This window comes from Odocoileus virginianus, chromosome 26 (assembly GCF_023699985.2).
Source record: "Odocoileus virginianus isolate 20LAN1187 ecotype Illinois chromosome 26, Ovbor_1.2, whole genome shotgun sequence".
In the NCBI taxonomy this organism is placed as follows: domain Eukaryota; kingdom Metazoa; phylum Chordata; class Mammalia; order Artiodactyla; family Cervidae; genus Odocoileus; species Odocoileus virginianus.
The window spans coordinates 39856295-39874464 of NC_069699.1; the positions used below are offsets into that span (position 1 = coordinate 39856295).

The 18170-nt window shown below is 51.4% G+C and overlaps 1 protein-coding gene across 4 annotated transcripts in view; it reads right to left on the reverse strand.

Moving 5' to 3' along the window:
* FLNB (filamin B) overlaps positions 1-17396 on the reverse strand; it is a 139372-nt gene extending 121976 nt beyond the window's left edge. For all 4 annotated transcript variants that reach the window (XM_020887417.2, XM_020887416.2, XM_020887415.2 and 1 more), the window contains exon 1: positions 16935-17396. In XM_020887417.2, coding sequence (XP_020743076.1) covers positions 16935-17226 — 292 coding nt within the window. In that variant the 5' untranslated portion in view covers positions 17227-17396. The remainder of the gene's footprint in view (positions 1-16934) is intronic.
* Positions 17397-18170: the final 774 nt, after the last annotated feature.

Here is an 18170-nt window from a genome sequence, read left to right on the forward strand (position 1 = left end):
CTCCCAGCCTCCGGCATAGCTCCTGGCACACAGCAGAGGCTCCACAAGTCTTTACTGAACAAAGTATCTATACATTACTACTCTGTGCTAGAGGTGAGAAAATCTTATTCTCTGTAAAGCAATTATCCTTCAATTTAAAAATAAATTAATTTAAAAAATTTTTATTCTCTTTCCAATTCTTTCTGAAATCTTTGGAGTAGGTCAAGAAGAAAAGTTCAGTGTGCTGTAGGTGACTTTGAACACCTCTTCACCTCTGGCTAATTTTCCTTTTAACCAAGAGTAGGCCTCCTGCTGAGAACAGGCAACAGCACCAGCTGGGATTTAATAACACTGTTTGGGGTTTATTTATGGTTACCTTCAATTTACCTAGTGACACTGCTTTTCCATATTATGAAAGTCTCCTTTCCAAATACATTTGTTTTAAAAGTGAGTCAGTCAACTGCGGGGGAGGGGGTGATGAGTGAAAATGGAATAAGAGACATGGGAGATGGCAAAAAGGATAAAGGTGATTCCTTTACAAAAAACTGAATTTGGGGAAACACGGGAATAGGCCAGATCCCCCATTTTACAGATAGGGAAGCAGGCTGAGAGGTCGGGGCTCTCCATCCAGGGAAGACAGAAGCAGGCCTAGGACTAGGATACAGTGTTTGGTCCTGCCATCTGCCTGGGAACGGAAATCCTGACAAATCCAACTTGCTCTGGCCCTTTTCCAGGACCAGAAACTGGTCTCCAGATGCAGAGCTGATCTTACTGATAACATCTAACCGATGGTCAACTTTAAGAGCTGGCGAAAAAGAAACAAAAGCCATTGAATAATGGTTTACATTTTTGCTCTGTCACATGGAGATGGTACCCAGGCTGACTTATATCTTCCCAGTATCAAAACATAAAGGCCGGGCTTCCCTAAGTGGCTCGGTGGTAAAGAATCCACCGACCAATGCAGGAGACATGGGTTGGATCCCTGGTCTGGGAAGATCGCACATGCTGGGCAACTAAGCCCATGTGCCACAGCTGTGGAGCCCACGCCCCAGAGTCCGGGAACTACAGCCGCAGAGCCCACGCCGCGGAGCCCGGGAGCCGCAGCCGCAGAGCCCACGCCCCGGAGTCCGGGAGCCACGGCCGCGGAGCCCACGCCCCGGAGTCCGGGAGCCACAGATACTGAGCCCACGCCCCAGAGCCCGGGAGCCACGGCCGCGGAGCCCACGCCCCGGAGCCCGGGAGCCACGGCCGCGGGGCCCACGCCCCAGAGTCCGGGAGCCACGGCCGCGGAGCCCACGCCCCGGAGCCCGGGAGCCACGGCCGCGGGGCCCACGCCCCAGAGTCCGGGAGCCACGGCCGCGGGGCCCACGCCCCAGAGTCCGGGAGCCACGGCCGCGGGGCCCACGCCCCAGAGCCCGGGAGCCACGGGTGCGGAGCCCACGCCCCAGAGCCCGGGAGCCACAGCCGCGGGGCCCACGCCCCAGAGCCCGGGAGCCACGGGTGCGGAGCCCACGCCCCAGAGTCCGGGAGCCACGGCCGCGGGGCCCACGCCCCAGAGCCCGGGAGCCACGGGTGCGGAGCCCACGCCCCAGAGCCCGGGAGCCACAGCCACGGAGCCCACGCCCCGGAGCCCGGGAGCCACGGGTGCGGAGCCCACGCCCCAGAGTCCGGGAGCCACGGCCGCGGGGCCCACGCCCCAGAGCCCGGGAGCCACGGGTGCGGAGCCCACGCCCCAGAGCCCGGGAGCCACAGCCGCGGGGCCCACGCCCCAGAGCCCGGGAGCCACGGCCGCGGAGCCCAAGTGCCCTAGAGCCCGTGCTCCACAGCAAGAGGGGCCACTGCAGGGAGAAGCCCACCCACCACAACGAGACAGAAGCCCCCACTGGCCACAACAAGAAAAAACCATGCAGCAATGAAGGCCCAGAACAGCCAAAAATAAAGAAATGAAAATAAATAAATACAATCATTTAAAAAAAAAAAATCTGCACTAGTCACTCACTCAAGTAACCCCCCACCCCCAACAAATTCTATCTCTGGGAAAGGTGTTGGGAGTTCCCTGATGACACTCCCTAAAAGTCAAGTATTGGAAATGTGGCCCAACAAAGGACACGGCAGGAAACTGCACTCAAGGGGTAACTGGGAGAAGCAGGTAGTTACACGAGACACAGATCCCTTCAGCCTGTCTGGGCCAAGACCAGCATATCCCTGACAAGAACTGAGAATGCTGCCTGCCCCCCAACCTCCCCCGTCCCCTGGTCTCAGCAGCCACAGTTTGCAGTTGCCAACTGCCTTCCCTCACCCAATTGGGGCAAACTTGATGCTGTTGGTACAGGCTGGTGTCACCCCAACAGTCCAGCTCCCAAGGACTACTGTAAAAACATTGGTGGCTCCATAAGAAGTGGTTAGATAGTGCTGGGTTCAAGACCACAGCCAGGGCTGCACAAATCCTGACAACTGGTTCAGGCAGTCCCCTCATGATCCCAGACGTCAAAGGCCAGGAGTAGAAGAGAAAGAAGGTGCCCAGGGCCAGGTCAGCTAACAAGCCAGGCTGAAGGAGTGGAATTGGGGCTGCAGGAGCAGCTAGGATAACCTGCTTGGCTTCAGACTGAAAGTGTTCAAGGCTGTCAGCATCACTTCCCCTCCAGCACAGCTGGCTTCTCTCCATCCTCCTCCACTAGGGGCTGAAAAGGGTTAGTGGGAGGGGCAGGGCTTCAAAGTATAATAATGCAATGCTGGCTTAAAACTCACCATTCAAAAAACTAAGATCGTGGCATCTGATTCCATCACTTCATGGCAAATAGATGGGGAAACAATGGAAACAGTGACAGACTATTTCCTTGGGCTCCAAAATCACTGCAGACAGTGACTACAGCCATGGAATTAAAAAACGCTTGCTCCCTGGAAGAAAAGCTATGACAAACCTAGACAGCATATTAAAAAGCAGAGACATTACTTTGCAACAAAGATCCATATACTCAAAGCTATGGTTTTTCCAGTAGTCATGTATGGATGTGAGGGTTGGAACATAAAGAAAGCTGATGCTGAAGAATCGATGCTTTTGAACTGTGGTGTTGGAGAGACTCTTGAAACTCCCTTGGACTGCAAGGAGATCAAATCAATCAGTCCCAAAGGAAACCAATCATGAATATTCACTGGAAGGACTGAGGCTGAAGCTAAAGCTCCAATACTTTGGCCATCTGATGCAAAGAACTGACTCATTAGGAAAGACCCTGATGCTTTGGGAAAGATTGAAGGCAGGAGGAGGAGGGGATGACAGAGGATGAGATGGTTGGATGGCATCACCAACTCAATGCACATGACTTTGAGCAAGCTCCAGGAGGTGGTGGACAGGGAAGCCTAGCGTGCTGCAGTCCATGGGGTTGCAAAGAATTGGATATGACTGAGAGACAGAACAACAATAAGAGGTAGAACAATGAGCTGGGGTCAGCCAGCTCTCAAGTGGCTGAGTTAAGACTCAGACCCATGAGCAGTCATCTGGACTCTAGACAGTGTTACAGCCACTTCCAGGAGAGCAATATCAGGAGAGAAAGAAATAGGAGCAAAGGACATGCTAGGAGACAAAAGGAAAGGCTAAAGAAAGGAAGGAGGGCAAAGGAGCTAGTCTATACACACACACACACATATACAGCTCTACTAGCCAAACAAGAAGAAAGGGAAAGTCAGGGAATGTGTCAAAAACTGTTGGCACCTGTGTTCTATTCTTAAGGGATATTTGACCGGAAGACCAGGAAATGCCACTGGCCTGTGACTCCTGCCCTCAAAAATCCAGGCCACTTCTTTGTCAAAAAACACCCTAAAAGGTATGAGGTATCTTTGACCAATTTCTGAGTCACCAATTTCTTTGACCCACTCTATCCCTTACAAGATAATTAGGTCTCGCTGTCCTCCAGTCAAAAGTGGCCACCACTAGCCCAGGAATTAAGAGGAGGGAGGAAGGCAGTGACCACCAGTTAAGGTCCCTTATTGTCCACCAAGGGCTGGGTCAAGTGCTTTACAGGAACTGTATCATTTCTCCTCACTAAGACCAAGAATGTGGTACTAATATAGCCTGGGGCACATAACCTGGGAGATGTCAAGCATTTTGCCCCCAAGTCTCCTAGTTATTAAGTAGCAGGGTCTAACTAACCCATACTCTTAAGCACCCAGAGGAAATGACTCAATTTATATTTAAAAGTGGTTTATAGACCATCTCCTTTGCCTCAAACAAGACCAAAACAAGATGATTCCAGGGGTCTGGTGTCCTGAGGGCTGTTGAGAAAATGTCCCCAAGAAACTAATGAAGAACTCAGGGCTGCAGACAATTTTCAGACATCTGAGAGTCTGCAGACAGGCAAGGGTGAGAATCCCATGGACAGAGGAGTCTGGTGGGCTACAGTCCATGGGGTCACAAAGAGACACAAATGAAGCAACTTAGCACTCATGCTCGCAAGAGTGAACCAACTACATTGTTACCGAGCATACTTGAGACATTTAACCGGCTAAGGGAGCTGAGCAACTAAAAGTTATGTTTTAGTTTGGGGTTTCTGTGCTGGACTAATCATGAGACAAGGTCTCAATGTAACCAAAGATAATTACTATTATTAAGAGACCCTGGCAGTACCAATAAAAGTTGATCCTAAAAACTTTTAAGAGGCAGAAGTGGCTGCAACACCCCACTCTGTGGTTGACCAAAACATATTTCTAGACGAAGGGAGACTTACAAACCATGATGAGCCTCAACCAAGACCTCCAATTTTAATGCTGACCACAGCTCAACAATAACTCAAGGATGAATCTTATTACAACCATCAGTATGACCAAAATGATTTCCCAAAATGTTTCCAGTCCACAGTCTTTTTCCTAAGAAAATGCATCCCCTTCCACATTCTGATCAAAAGACAACTGAAAGCAAAACTCTGGAAAAACAGAAAAAAAGACAACATTCTTCACAGGTGATGCATTTTTTCTTTATATTTCTGTGTTCTTGTTTTTTTAACTTTTTTTACAAAGAACTACAAATGCAACTTTTATATATTTAAAAAAACCCAAGTTATTAGAAGTGAGTTTCAAGACATGCTGAGCTGACATGTCCTCCTTTGGACTGAAATCTCAGGAGAGGGTTCAAGTCACAGCTTGCCACATGCTGGCTGATCTGGGCGTGCCTCAGTTTCCTTGTCTGTGTAATGGGGTTACCACAATAACTACAGCTTGGGGTTGCAATGGAGTTCCATTTAGCTATTATTGAAAAGGATTTATCCCAATGCCTGGTACCGGTACGTGCTCGATATATATTTACTATTAACAAAACTATTACTATGATCACAGTGCCTTTCAGTGGCTTCTTTTGATGTTCATTTTTCTGACCCTCACATGGCAACCTGGAAAACACCTTGTTCTCTAACAGTTGAAGTAAATTACGGATGTTCAAAAAATGACTACAAAAAGCTGAATTTTTTACATTCAGCATCACTGTCCCAAATGATGAACATTTTGGGGCTTCCTGGGTAGCTCAAACAGTAAAGAGTCTGCCTGCAATGCGGGAGACCTGGGTTTGACCTCTGGGTTGGGAAGATCCCCTGGAGGAGGGCATGACAACCCACTCCAGTATTCTTGCCCAGAGAATTCCATGGACAGAGGAGCCTGGCAGGGTCCAGTCCACGGGGTCACAAAGAATCAGACACGACTGAGCGACTACTGCTTACTGTCCCCCAAAACTGAGGTGTTCTACTGGGGACCCCAGATCCAATTGTCCACTGCACATAACTCCTATTTCTCTGTAGCCTGGTGATCATACATTTTCTGAAAGCAAATACGCTGCAAACAAGTCAAAGTACCAAACTTACTATTCAATCCATTATGCGGGAGGTTGTTTATTTATTCAGTAAGTTATTTATTATATTCCTACTAAAAGCCAAGCCCAGAGCCCCAGAGGTAAATAAGAGACAGCGCCTGACCTGGAGCAGTCATCACCCAGTAGGAGAACAAGACAGGCAAGTTAGGAGACCAACACAGCTCAATAAGCTATGAACTGGAAGGGCACCAGGGGAGTGGGGAGCTGTGGGTGCCCTCCCACCTTGGCTGTGACTAAGAAAAGGAGACAGGAGAGGTGATTATGGTTAAGAGATGTGTGCCCCACTGGAAGTGTAACACGACACCTCCATCGCTTCCTATAAAGGACTTCCCAGCAGAAGAGGCAGTCCCCAAGTACCAGCCTGCTTGCCTCCTTTAGTGGAGATGGGGAATGTGACAAGCCACTGCCCAGGTGCTTGCAAGCCAGGATCCACCAAGTTTCCTTCTCCCAGAACACTTCCTGGGTTCTGTCCTGGGATGGCTGGCAGCTGCACTGAGCGGCCCCCAGTCCCACCAGCAGCACATCCTCGGTCTTCCAGAACTCTGCCTCTTCTGACAAGGAGTCTTGTAAACAGAACCCAGAACTAACTCTGCTCAACTAACAGAACTGCCAAGTCACAAAGGCCCTTTAGGGTTGGAGCCCCGAGGCCTCAGCACGTGAGGACCCCTGGGACAGCGGGCCCTGGACCTCCTCCTCTGGCTTGCTTTGCCTCACCAAGGGAACAATCATTTGTTCCTGTACATGAAGTACCAAGCTGGGCCTCCCTGGTGATCAGTGATTAAGAATCTGCCTGTCGATGCAGGGGACACAGGTTCGATCCCTGGTCTGAGAAGATCCTGCATGCCATGGGGCAACTAAGCCTGAGTGCCACAGCTACCGACCCTGCCCTCTAGAGCCCACGTTCTGCAATAAGAGAACCCACCACAATGAGAAATTGTTGCACTGCAACTAGAGGAAGTCCGTGTGCAGGACAGGAAAAAAAAAAAAAAGCACCAGTCTGAGCTGTGCTCCCAGCAGGCTGTAGAATGCCAAATAATTCTTGTTTTCCCAGAATATCTGATAAATCCCTTCAGGGAGGTGCGCACAAGCAGTGCAGTACCAGCATGATAAGAACTTGGTTATTTTCTTCGGAGCTGCAGGGGAGATGGAGAAATCTGATTCTAGTCACTGAGACTCCTTTCATATCCCAGGCTACATGGGAGGCCTGCCTCCGCCTGGGTCACCAGCAGCACCAGGCAGAAAGCAGCACCACTCCTGTTTGTTGAAGGAAAGCTGACCACTGCCTGCCTCTGCTAATCTGAAAATCTTAATTTATGGGACGCGGGGAATTTACACAGTCCCGGCCATGGTCCCCACCCATTTCCCTATAGCTTGAAAGCCAAAATTCCACACGGGGTTCCAAATAATTCCAACCTCTTTGGTTGCCTTTATATCTAAACGGAAATTCCAGAAAAGTTGTCTGGCATGGCAAAAGCTGATCAGCCTTATGAAAATACCCAGAAAGGTGACCCATTTAGTCAAAAGAGCATTCAGATCTCCATGAGAAAATGAATTCATGCCAGCATAAAGGGCCTTCAGAGAGGGAGAACAGGAGTGTTGTGTTAACGCGCAGACCTTTCGACAAGCCAGCCCTGAGATTTCTGGGGAGGCTGAGCACCTCGAGACGGCCGGCAAGACCAGCTTGATCGCTCAGGAGCTGTGCTTGCAGGAGAAGGCCCTTATGGGCACAAGTGCAGTCCTGAGCACACGGCTTGGCGCCCTGGTGGTACACTGCAAGGGGCCTGCCCCCCAGGCTCCTTGAATATGAGCAAGGAAGTGCTGGCATGGATTGGAAGTTTGTACCAGGGCTGCTCAACTGATACAGGCCGAGTGCCAGCCAGGAAAGAAAAGTTCTGCTCAGTGGCAATCACAACCCGACACCCCCCCCCCCCCCCGCCGCCCCAACCCGCGGCCCCTGCCAGTTAATGTTTACAGGTAGCAGAAGCAAAGGATGTGGGGTGAGGTCACTGCTGACCAAGCGCAGCCGTGCCAATGTCGACTGTCACCAAGGATCTCCCAGCATGGCTGGGTCTCAGCAAACGCCACCCGTACACCCTCACAAGTGGTGGGCACGCAAGCTCCACAGGACTGCAGCCAGGAGGCAGCCTCCTCCACACTGCTGACGTCCAGGCCTTGCAAAGAGAGCCCTGCCTGGCTCTGTTAAGAAGACTTTCATCTGGTCCCCGTCGTCCAGACCTGCAGTGAAATCACTGCCCCTGAAAACCAAAGGCAGGAAGGAACCAGAGAGCTGTCTCCACGAGCTGGAAAGAAGACCCCCAGGAAAGCTTTACGGTGCCAGAAGAGGTGAGGCAAATGGGCCCCCCGAAGCTGTGTTTTATAGAAGGAAATTTCAATTTCACACTAACCAAGTCCAAATGTTCAAGTAAAATAAAAGTGCTTTAAAGAAAATAGAAATGAACAGGAATACAGCAGTAGAAAACCTCTCAGTATAACATTTGCGGGCTTCCCCGGTGGCACGGCAATAAAGGGCTCACCTGTCAATGCAGGAGATGTGGGTTCGATCCCTGAGTTGGGGAGTTCCCCCAAAGAAGGCAATGGCGACCCACTCCAATATTCTTGCCTGGCAAATCCCACAGACAAAGGAGCCTGACAGGCTACAGTCCATATGGCTGAGAAAGAGTCGGACATGACTTAGCAATTAAACAACAATTTATCTATTTTATGAGTGTGGAACCCAACTTTGTGACACTACAAAACAAAAACTACAGCTTAATGCAGGCAAGGATCATGGCTGGCATGTGAAATGAGGTCGATTTGAGCCTCAGTTTTCTCATCTATAACTTGGAAATAGATATAGAGCCACTCTCTTTGCAGGGTTCATAATGAGGATTAGAAGCAGGCACTCTGGACAATGCTTAGCACACAGCAGGCAGAGGGAGACCCGAGATCTCATGTCAGAGATGTGTGGGCACACAGCACCATTTGGTACGCGAACAGCATCATGGTGGGCATTCTTGAAACCAAGAACAGCCAAGGAATACTCGGAGAAGCACAAGTGTCCTCCGTGCCAAGCTATCTACCTGTGCCAGGTTTTGACAATGGGGGAAAGGAGGAAGTTAACACTCTGTCAAAATAAACTCTCTTCCCAGAACATGGACTCAATTTCTAAAGAAAAGTAGCCAGGCACCTTATACATTCAAGGCTGCTTTCCCAGCCCCCAAAGAAGAAAGTACTGCTGTTTATCATACAATAACATGAGTCCATTTGGTGATTATCAATCATGTTTAATGAATAACTAGATTTACAATAGTAACGTAAAACGGCTTGTAGTAGAACATCATGAAGTGTTACTTAGTTGCTCAGCAGTATCCAGCTCTTTGTGACCCCACGGACTGTAGCCCACCAGACTCCCTCTGTCCGTAGAATTCTCCAGGCAAGAATCCTGGAGCGGGTTGCCATGCCCTCCTCCAGGGGATATTCGTAACCCAGGGATCGAACTCAGGTCTCCTACATGGCAGGTGGATTCTTTTACCTTCTGAGCCACCAGGTAAGCCTGCCATTCATTCCCTTTTCCAGGGGAACTTCAGGACCCAGGGACTGAAGCCGGGTTTGCCACACTGCAGGCAGATTCTTTACCATTTCAGCCACCAGGGACGCCTAGAACATCATGAAAGAGAGTTTTTAATCTTTTTAAGAGTAGGAAATACCACACAATTAGATGGAAGAAGCTCATCCCATTGGATTTAATCATTTGGTTCAATTTGTTGGGGGAAGAGGTTATAATTATAGATCTACCTCTTTAACAGAGAAAAATTAAAGATGGAAACTAAATGCAATGACTTCCCTGGTGGTCCAGTGGCTAAGACTCTGAGTTCCCAATGCAGGGGCCCAAGTTCAATCCCCAGTCAGGAGACTAGATTCCACATGCTGCAACTAAGAGTTCACCTGCCACAACTCAAGATCCTGACCTGGGCGAGGGTGGGATGTTTCAGGAGAACAGCATTGAAACATGTTATTATCTAGGGTGAAACAGATCACCAGCCTAGGTTGGGTGCATGAGACAAGTGCTCGGGCCTGGTGCACTGGGAAGACCCAGAGGGATCGGGTGGAGAGGGAGGTGGGAGGGGGGACTGGGATGGGGAATACATGTAAATCCATGGCTAATTCATATCAATGTATAACAAGAACTACTGTAATAATGTAAAGTAATTAGCCTCCAACTAATAAAAATTAAAAAAAAAAAAAAAAAAAAAAGATCCTGACCTGGAGCAGTCAAGTAAATTTTTTAAAAATAAACAAACACAGATTAATAACAATATGAGGGGAAAAGGAAAAGGAAATGCAGATATGCAACCTGTCGGGGGCCCCCAAACAGGGTATATGCACTCCCAGGATGCAAAAGATTATCCATTACAACAGAGGAAAAACCAGATCTCCTATTTGGATTTGCTACCTAAAAAGAAACTAAACTTTAGTAATATTTAACATACAGACTGACAGTGGTATATGTATACAGCTTATAAACATATGCATATAAGAAAGGGGTACATTTTTTTTTTTTTCCTTTTCTGACAGGAGTAACTGGAGCAACAGTGAAGAGATCCTCAGATTAGCTGAGCCATTTCAGCTGGGTTCACTTACTTTACCCCAGGCACCCTAAACGAAGATGCCCTACTGGCAACCTCTAGCCTCAAAGGGTCCTTTGTGAGCCAGCCCCTGCCTACCTCTCCAGCACCCCTCCGATCTCCACCTGACACTCTTCCACTTCTGGGCTCACCTGACTAATTACAGTCAGGCTTTAGGTTTCAGCACAACAGCCCCTTCCTCCAGGAAGCCCTCCAAACTACCCAGTCCAGCCTGATGGAAGGTGCTCCCCCTCGGAGGGCTTGTCAGCTCAGTCCTGACTGCCACATGGTGGTCCGCGGACAGTGACCACTGGGAGCCAGCTGGAAGACCAGAACTCAGAGTTCACCCTGATCTAGTGAATCAGGCTGGCATTTTTAACGGGCCCCCAGTTTCAAGTTCCCCGGTGATCTGCGTGTGCCTGAAGGGTTGAGGACACGCCCTGGTGACTGGTCTCTCTGTGCTGAGCAGTAAGGCAAGCCAGGGACATGAGTCTCATTATATTCCTGTGGCCCTAGCACCGAGCCTAGCTCAGAGCTGGTCTTTCATATGCTGGTTAAGTGAGGAAAGGAAGAGAGAAAGGATTTTGAGAGGCACTGTGGAAATGCCAAGCTGGAGGGAGGGGGATAACTAACACAGCATTTGACAATGGCAGGACTGGCCAGAGAATAGATTGAGGATAAGACAAAGTCCACTATAGTAATAATGACAACGCGATCATTATGCTGTAACTTAACCAAATCAAATCGAATGCTCTCGGCAAAGCTATGATAGGAACTATCATTCGCCTCTGTTTTACAAACCTTTCTGAGGCTCAGAAAGGGTAATGCAGTGGACCAGAGTTGCATAACTCTTGTGGGGCAGAATGGTGGTGAGAAACAGCTTCAGGTATGTGCTACCCTGAAGGCCGTTTATAGAGGAAGCAGGGTGATGCAGTACCCTGGCCACGGAGCCCATGCAAGCAGGGCCCCAAGGCTCCGACCTGAGTAGCTGCTGCCCAAGGAGCAAGGCAGCCATCCTTGACTAACCCATGATATGGCTTCACAGCACAGAATCAGGACCCCCTCCCCGGGTGGGGGGTGAAGAGGGAGTGCCCAGGGACATAATTTGGCTCCAAATCAAAGCTCTCCTTCAGCATAGACTCTCCAAGAAAGAAGGCAGCTGCTGACTGGCATGCTGGCCCCACCATTGCTGGAGGAGCTTGCAGACGTCTAAGTACCATCTGGAAATGATTTGGCCCTGAGATTCCTGAACGGGTGAGAGACTGGAATGACCAGCCACTCCAAACTCCTGTCCAGCTCTCAGAAACAAAGCTGGAATGAATGGGTCCTGGAGGCAAAAAATCATAACACAACCAGAGGTCACCCCCTGCGAAGGAGGGGACACCCTCTGGGCAATCCATAACCCTATTAGAGCAACAGGAATCGCCATTAGCCAACCGAGCTGGTCTCCCCAGCATGGTGTCCATTTTAAATGTCCTTTCAGCGTGCAAACTCTCCAGTGTGACTTTTGAGAATATTATTGGACAGCACTTTATTTATTTAACCAAACACACAGCCCCAACAGTTCATCTGCCATGAACTGTTCTGAGCACTTTAAAAAATATTAACTTGTTCAGTTTTTACAACAACCTTTTAAGGAGTAGCTATTACCCCATTTAAGCTATAAGCAAACCAAAGCACAGAAGTTTCTTAATAGCTACTTAGTGGCAAGTAGTATTTGAACCAAGAATCCTAGCTCTTAACAAACTGACACTAATGTGTTACGTTGTTACAAGTGACCCAGAAACTTCTCAGGAAGCCTGCTATCTTGCTGCTTTTTAAGCCTTTCCTAGATGTGAACTAGTGACTCACATGGTAAAGAATCTACCTGCAATGCAGAAGACCTGGGTTCAATCCCTGGGAGAAAGAAATGGCAACCCATTCCAGCGTTCTTGCCTAGGAAATCCCACAGACCAGAGGAGCCTGGCAGGCTACAGTCCATGGGGTCGCAATGAGCCAGACATGACTGAGTGACTAACACTTTCTTTTTCTTTCTAGATGTGAACTGCACTGCCTGAAAGACACACTGGTATTTGCTAAGTACTTACAGGACAGAGCAGAATTTAGTATTATTTGTACATTATTTTGGTGGGAGTGGGACGAAAGGAAAGAAAACAGAGTGAGTGATATACCACCCTGGAAACTCTGCCCAGTGACCAGAGGTCTTAGGAACATGCACCCCGCCTATTCTGGGGTGCTGGCCTGGCACAGGCACTTTAAGCAAACATCAGGGTCAGACCACATCCATTAAAAAGAATTCCTTTATATAAAGGATCAAACCAAAACACACCACCCAAATTTCTAGGCTGCCCTGATTGTCATTCCTGGGTTGGGAGACCCCTTCTTCTCCAAGTTGGCTGCACTGCCCAGGGCCAGAAAAGCTTTCGGAAAAACAAGTCAATAAACCTGCCAGCTCCTGGCAGACAACTGGAATTAAATACGCTGAGGCCTCATTGTGAACTGCCCAGGGTATGAGAAGGAACCTCAACTTTGGGATGAAGCCGAGGATGGGCCCACCCTACAAGGAATCACAAACATAAACAAACAACCAACGAATTCTAGGCAGAAAAGCCACACTGCTCTCAGCATCTGACCACCTATGTCACACAACTGGCGCCTATAGCCAACTCTAATGATTCCCACAATGTATGTTGTTGGGAGCTATCCAAAGTATACAAAACCCTGCATAGATACTTTCCCAGATTACAGGAGTGAAATTTCTCCCATTGGTAGTAGGAATCTCCAACAAACAAATGAACAACAAAACCATTGAAGACAGGGCAGCTATTCCCTCAACAAATTCACCTCAAAACAAGATATAAGTTGCAAACTCGGGCTTTCCCACTGGTGCTAGTGGTAAATGAAACGCCTGCCAATGCAAGAGATGTAAGAGATGAGCGTTTGATCCCTGGATTGGGAAGACTCCCCTAGAGAAGGCAATGGCAACCCACTCCAATATCTTTGCCTGAAAACTTCCATGGACAGAGGAGCCTGGCGGGCTACAGACAATGGGGGTGCTCAGTCAGACACAACAGCACAGAACAAAGGAAAGAGAAGGAAGGAAAGAGAAAAGCAAAAACCCCAAAACAAACAAGCAAGCAAAGATGCAAACTGATTCTGCTCACTTCCTGACATGACACTCATCTCATGGACCCTCTTCACAGTTCAGAGGATTAATCTCATCCCTCACCTAAGGCCTCACTTTGTTCAAGGTCAGAGGCTCAATGTATGGATGTCCAACCAAAACCCCTATACCCCAGATTTACAAAACTTTGTGTTCACATGAGCTCTCTGGTGGGACAATGGGGCTGTATTTTACTTGTTTCTGACCCTGAAAAATAGGTCAGTTAAGCCTCAAGATCAACAATTTGGCAGACCTAGGTTCCAGCCAACATTCACCAGCTGGGTGATCTGCACAAGAAGTTACTTCACTCCCGTTTCCCCAGCTTTAAATAGAGGTAATGATACTAACTGGCTTCCCAGGTGGTGCTAGTGGTAAAGAAAAGTGAAAAATGACGTCGCTCAGCTGTGTTTGACTCTTTGTGACCCCATGGACTGTAGCCTACCAGGCTCCTCCCTCCATGGAATTTTCCAGGCAAGAGTACTGGAGAGGGTTGCCATTTGAACCCACCTGCCAATGCAGGAGACATAAGAGACACAGGTTCAATCCCTGGGTCAGGAAGATCCCCTGGAGGACGGTATGGCAACCCACTCCAGTATTCTTGCCTGGAGAATCCCATGGACAGAGGAGCCTGGCGGCAGTACAGTCCATAGCGTCACAGTAGCAGCCTAGAGTCCATAGGGTCACAAAGAGTCGGACTCGACTGACACGACTGAGGACAATGATATTAACCACCAACCCCAGTAATAACAACAACCATTTCCTAAGCACTTGGCCTGGACTGGGAAGTGGAGGGGAGATCATTACATAGACAAGGAAACCAGATCTCAAGGATTCAAGGTGGTGATCAGCGGGGTCATCAACAGAACACACTCAACACCGAGCCTGTGTCCCAAGTTGGAGCTCATCTGTCATCGTCAGCACAACGCAACACAGCATAAGCCGGGAAAGCTTGAACTGAAGTCCTCGCAGGATGTGAGTTTTTTTCTGAAGGGCCTTTACCCTGCACAGTCCCAGCAGCAGAGGGAAGAGGCCTCAGGCATTACCGCCTCAGGGAGTCCCAGCCCTTGGCAACTCTGCCTCCAGGCTCCAGAGTCTGGAAAACCTGTTTGCTGTAAGATCTTTCTGGAGACCAACTAGGCAGCCAATGACAGGAGTCATAAATGTGACCACAGCCTTTGACCCAGGAATCCCACTCTGGGGAATATGATCCAAGAAATTATTTAAAAGGAGAAAATAACACAATGTAAACTGTGGTGGGAAGAGGTCCATAGCAAGAAACTGCCAAAGTCCACAGGCCACAACCAGGGAAGGGAAAGCTAACCCTGGAATGTCAGGACGGTAGGAGTCGCTATGGTCTGGCTGGGTTCAGGAATGAAAATCATGAGGGTTAAGGAGAAAAATGTACGGGGCCAGACAAAGTCTAGAATAAGACCCTCAATTTGGGGGCACTGATGGAAGACCATGCTGGAGGCAGCTTCAGCCTCTGTAAACAGTTGGCAAACTCGGCAGTCCAGGATTTTCTAGTACTGTGGTTTGGTTGGTTGTTGTTTTTTTTAAAGAGATTTCATGTCCTGTTCGGACACTTCTGGTTTACTTTAAGTTTCTTTGTTCAGTTAATTAAGTAAAGACACATTTCCAAAGCAAAGAAGAAGGGATCCATGTTGAGCCCAGCCGGCCTTTGAGATTCCTCAGAGGGGTCTGAGGAATCTGAAAAGGAAATAATTCCCAGAGAGACTGAGGTTCTCCTTTTCTCCTTACAGGAGATGGGCGCCCCAAAGGCGACAGCAGGTCACACGGCTTCGGCAGGGCCGCCACCCTCGATGGGGAGGCCGATGGGCGGCGGCCCAGGAAGCAGCCCTACCTGCCTCGACAGGTGTGGGGAGGGCGGCGGAGAGGACGGGAGACTCAGCCTCGGAAGCCAGTTTTAGGCAGGAGAACGTCCCAGCAGCCTCACCGGGGGCCCTTTTTTCCTGTCGGGGGTCACTCCAAGGCCTGCTTTCCTCAGGAAGAGACCTGAGAAGCTACTCACGGGCAAGAGCTTCACCTGGCAGACACACACACACACACACACACACACACACAATGTAGGTGCACACACATTCTCTGCACCCTGACCTGCTCTCCACGCGCATGCTCCGTGTACATACACCCTCTGCACACCGACACACTCGCGCGGGCGCACACACTACACACCCCTTGCCCCGATCCTTACAGTCCACACCCTTCGGCCGCCGTGTGACCCTTCCAGAAGCCCTCAACCAGCCGAGGTCACAGCAGGGACCTCACCCCAACTCTGCCTCCCCCGTGGCGGGGTGCGGGGGGGGAGGCGGCGGAGAGGAACCCAACACCAACTCCCTGCCCCCTCTCAGGAAGACCCTGGTGTGGGGAGGGCGGGGAGAGGAAGGCCAAGTCTCCTTTAATTGTCACCCACTTCCTTCAATTCTCAGCTGGACCCTCGCTAGCCTGAGCGAGCCCATTAACCCTCTGCCCCCCACCTCGTCTGCAACAGGGGCCTAACGGCGCCCCAGCTCGCAGGCTGCGCGAGGAGGGAGGTGACTGGGAAGGCGGCTGGCACCCAGCGCGCACTAGCTGGGGCTCCCACCAGGCAGTGGCTACCGTGACCGCCACCCATCGCCGAATGACACCTTCGGCGGTGGCCTCGCGGCCAGAGCTGAGCTGGGAGCGAGGAAGACACACCCCCGCGTCTCCCCTTCCCACCTCGGGGCCCACACCCCTTCCGGCGACCGCCAGGTCCCCATCTCCACCTGGGCGGGAGGCCCCGGATTCAGAGAACAGTCCCTCCCGGGGCCTCTCCACCTGGCCTCCCAGCCAACGCCCATTCGGCGGCCGCGGGGCGCAGCGGGGCGAGCGCTCCGGGGAGCACCGAACGAGGGCTCCACCCCCCAGGGACCGCGGACCTGAGGCTTCCACTGCCCCGGCTCCCGCTGCGACACCCCAGCTCCCGCAGCGACACCCCAGCTGCAGAGAAACGCCACAGCCCCGACTCTCCCCGTGCGGCCTCAACCCGAACCTTCAACCCACCGCCCCCAACAGGCGCACAGCCCCGGCGCACGGCAGGGAGCGAGCACACGAGGAGAGCGCCCCGGAGGATGGACCTCCCGAGGGGGCCTAGGTCCCCTTTGTCCTCGCGCCCTCGGGGGACAATGTCCCCCGGTGCCGGAGCCCACACGGAGCCCGCGGCTGCTCGGCGCGGTGGTGGCGGTGGGGCACCCCACGGGGAGCTTCAGCCTCCACAGGGGCGCAAGCGCGGTGGAGGCTGGAGGGCGAGGGGTACCGGCCGGGCCGGGGCACTCACCGATGGACACGAGCTTGATGCTCTCGCGGTCCAAGAACTCGAGCGCCACGGACACGTTCTCCAGCTGCATCTGGCGGAAGGTGGGCCGCTGGTGGTACTTGCGGTACATGTGCTTCTGGCTGAGCACCTCCAGGAGCGCGATGAGCCGCAGCCCGTCGCTCAGGTCGGTCTGCAGGTTCCCTATGCGCTTGTTCACGCACTTAAGGTGCTCGTTGCACCAGCGCGTGAAGGTGTTCTGCTGGATCTTCTTCCAGGGCGCGTCCTCCGCCAGGTCCTTCTCGGTTACCGGCATTCTGGCGGCGGGGAGAGCGCTATGCGCAGCAAGCTGCCGGAGACTGGCGTAGGGAGGCCCAAGGGCCGCGGGGAGCGAAAAACCAAAGCGGAGCGGGAGCGGGGCTCGAACTCGCTGCTACCGAAGCCGCAGCTGGGGCTGCTCTGCGCCCGCCTGCCCGTGGCCGCGCGAGGCGTCTGGCCCCGCGCCTGCGCACTGAGCCGGCCCGCCCCTGAAGCCCCGCCCCGTCCCAACCCTCAGGAGGGCGCTCCCGGGCCACGCCCGCCCCCTGCCGCTCGAAGCGGGCATTGCGGCCCGCGAACTCCCAAGTCCTCTGGGGTCCCCGCGCGCTGTGCTCACAGCCTCGGTGAAAGGAGGCTAGGCGGGAGATGTCCGGCTTCTCAAGAAGGTCACCCGCTTCCAGAGTGAGGGGACGTGTAGAGGTAGGAACCTGGACAGAATGATTAGGGACGGTGGCATGGGGTTGGCGGGGAGGGGTATTTCATCCACCCTGAGGTTCAATAAGCTTCCGTAAGACCTTTCATTGAGCTATTGCTGTGTGCTAGACTGTGTTAAGGACTTCCCTGTAGCTCAAACGGTAAAGAATCTCCCTGCCAGGCAAGAGGCCAGGGTTCGATCCTTGGGTTGGGAAGTCCCTCTGGAGAAGGGAATGGCAATCCACTCCAGTATTCTTGCCGGGAGAATTCCATGGACAGAGAAGCCTGGCGGGTTACAGTCCACGGGTGCACAGAGTCGGACACGACTGAGCGACTAACACAGTCCACAGGCTCCGTGTTAGGCACTGGGAGCGTCATGAAGGAAATGGACATTTAAAAAAATAAATTTATTTGGCCGCCTCGGGTCTCAGGTGCGTCATGCGGGATCTTTCTTTGGCGCACTCAGGCTCCAGAGCACAGGCTCAGTAGTTGGGGCGCGCTGGCTTTAGTTGCCAGCTAGAATGTGGG